Source organism: Odontomachus brunneus, unplaced genomic scaffold (genome assembly GCF_010583005.1).
Source record: "Odontomachus brunneus isolate Ranch 3 - 2012 unplaced genomic scaffold, Obru_v1 Obru_scaffold_001, whole genome shotgun sequence".
In the NCBI taxonomy this organism is placed as follows: Eukaryota; Metazoa; Arthropoda; class Insecta; order Hymenoptera; family Formicidae; genus Odontomachus; species Odontomachus brunneus.
In genome coordinates, this window is record NW_022639451.1 from 7,673,546 (window position 1) to 7,675,602 (window position 2,057).

The 2,057-nt window shown below is 39.1% G+C and overlaps 1 protein-coding gene across 5 annotated transcripts in view; it reads right to left on the reverse strand.

Annotated features, from left to right (window-relative positions):
* The window catches only part of LOC116852712 (dynein heavy chain, cytoplasmic), a 39,980-nt gene extending 39,032 nt beyond the window's left edge, over nt 1-948 (reverse strand). For all 5 annotated transcript variants that reach the window (XM_032834979.1, XM_032833712.1, XM_032834400.1 and 2 more), the window contains exon 1: nt 705-948. In XM_032834979.1, coding sequence (XP_032690870.1) covers nt 705-948 — 244 coding nt within the window. The remainder of the gene's footprint in view (nt 1-704) is intronic.
* Between the last annotated feature and the right edge of the window lie 1,109 nt (nt 949-2,057).

The following is a 2,057-nucleotide window of genomic DNA, read 5'->3' on the forward strand; positions in this document are numbered from 1 at the left end:
TTAACGTCATTGTACGTCCCCCTCGAAATGACGAAATTTTGATTCTAAACATTTTTTCGTAGTGTGCTTATTTTTCGAGTTATTTGGCTGCCTAAGTTAAAATGGGTCACCCTGTATATATATATGTGTGTGTGTGTGTGTGTGTGTAAAAAGAAAAATGTATATGTTGTTGTTAATATTTAAATCTCCCGAATTTCATAAATTATTTGATTATTCAGATATAAAAATTCTATACAAGAAAATTGTGGCTACACTAATAGATTACAATAACCTGATGGGACAATAAAAATCACACATTTGTTTGCAAACTTCGCATTACAATCGTGACACACTTACAAAGCATATAGTAATATACTGTATTAGTCATTTAAAACAAGTGTTTCAACTCAAATGTAGTGCGAGCAAAATGAAATGAGAATCATAGGCGACGAGAGTATCTAGTTTGACGTCAGTGATATTAATGTACGTGTCTGTAGCACAACCGGCAAATGAGTCATATTTGACGTGAGAAGTATAATTGATTAAGGTGAATATGCGACTGACTTTTAGGATACGCACGCGCGTCCGTGCAATTGTACAATTGCTCTATTATCGAGATCGCATCTAACAGTAATGGAGGAGCTGAGGGAAGGAGGGAGCAGGATGCGCGCACCGACTGTCTGCAACACACGATGCTTCTTTGATGCGTATATAATTACACTCACCTTTGATCGAACTTCTCTGTACGTAAAGCGAACTGACTTGCGAATCACCGAGAAATTTGCGTATGCAATCCTGGTTATATCTTTCCTCGAGAGCCATGTTGAACGCGGGCGGCATTACGTCCTCGTCCGGTAATAGAACAGTAACTGTTTTACGGAGATAATTCGCGAACGCTGTGAATTCGACGACCGCGACATTCTGTGACTCCGGAGACGGTTCCCCGGAGCCATCTAAAGAATCGCCCATGCCGAATCGGCAATAGGTACTACTTGATCTTTGCCGAAGGTGGTCTTTAAGCGGATGATAGCGGAAGCGTACGGAAGATAAACCAACTCCTTCGCTCCGAAATGTTCCGAAATGAACTGTCAAGCAACTTGAAACATGAACTATGCAATCGCAGAAGAGTTTGGTACATACAGTCAGGTGCAATGAAATGGTTTCTGCCCGGTTTACATGAGTTGTTGTTGTTATTCAATGGTTCGGGAGCCAGGTCCATTAACCATTAATACACAGAATTCTCTCGACAAATGAACAAAATTCTAGAAATGATTGTATTAGAACAAAGCCTTAGGGCTATCGCACACAAATTGACATAACTGCATATGCATAGCATAAGACCGTATGTACCAATGAGCATCGAGTATTAAGTCGCCATATTGGTGTTCGATGCTTAATATTCGATGCTCATTGGTCCATACGATCTTATGCTATGCATATGCAGTTATGTCAATTTGTGTGCGATAGCCCTTATAGCTTTAAAGCTTTAAGCTCGTATCAGACTACGGATTAAGATTGAGATTGAATTGAAAATTGGCCAATCAGAGCAAAATTCACTAAGCTCAAGTTTGGTGAACTTTGTTCTGATTGGCCAATTTTCAATTCAATCTCAATCTTAATCCGTAGTCTGATACGAGCTTTAGATTCTTCTTTCTGATCTGCTAATAAAAAGAGCTAAGGGTCGTGGCACACAGAAAAACTTAAGCAGTAAGCAAATTGACCAGTCACAGTTGTTGATTCTTCTTACGGTCCAAGAATCAACGACTGTGATTGGCTGATTTGCTTACTGCTTATGCTTACTGCTTAAGTTTTTCTATGTGCCACCAGTTTTAGGGGCCATTTACAATGGAAAATTGTACGCCGTAACAGTAAGAAATTGACCAATTATACTGGATTTTTACAAGAATAATCGATTGTGATTGGTTAATTTCTTATTGTTGCAGCGTATGATTCTCCATTGTAGATGGCCCTTTAAGCTGGTGGCACATAGAAAAACTTAAGCAGTAAGACGTAAGCAGTAAACGAATCAGCCAATCACAATAGTTGATTCTTGGACTGTAAGAAAAATCAACGACTGT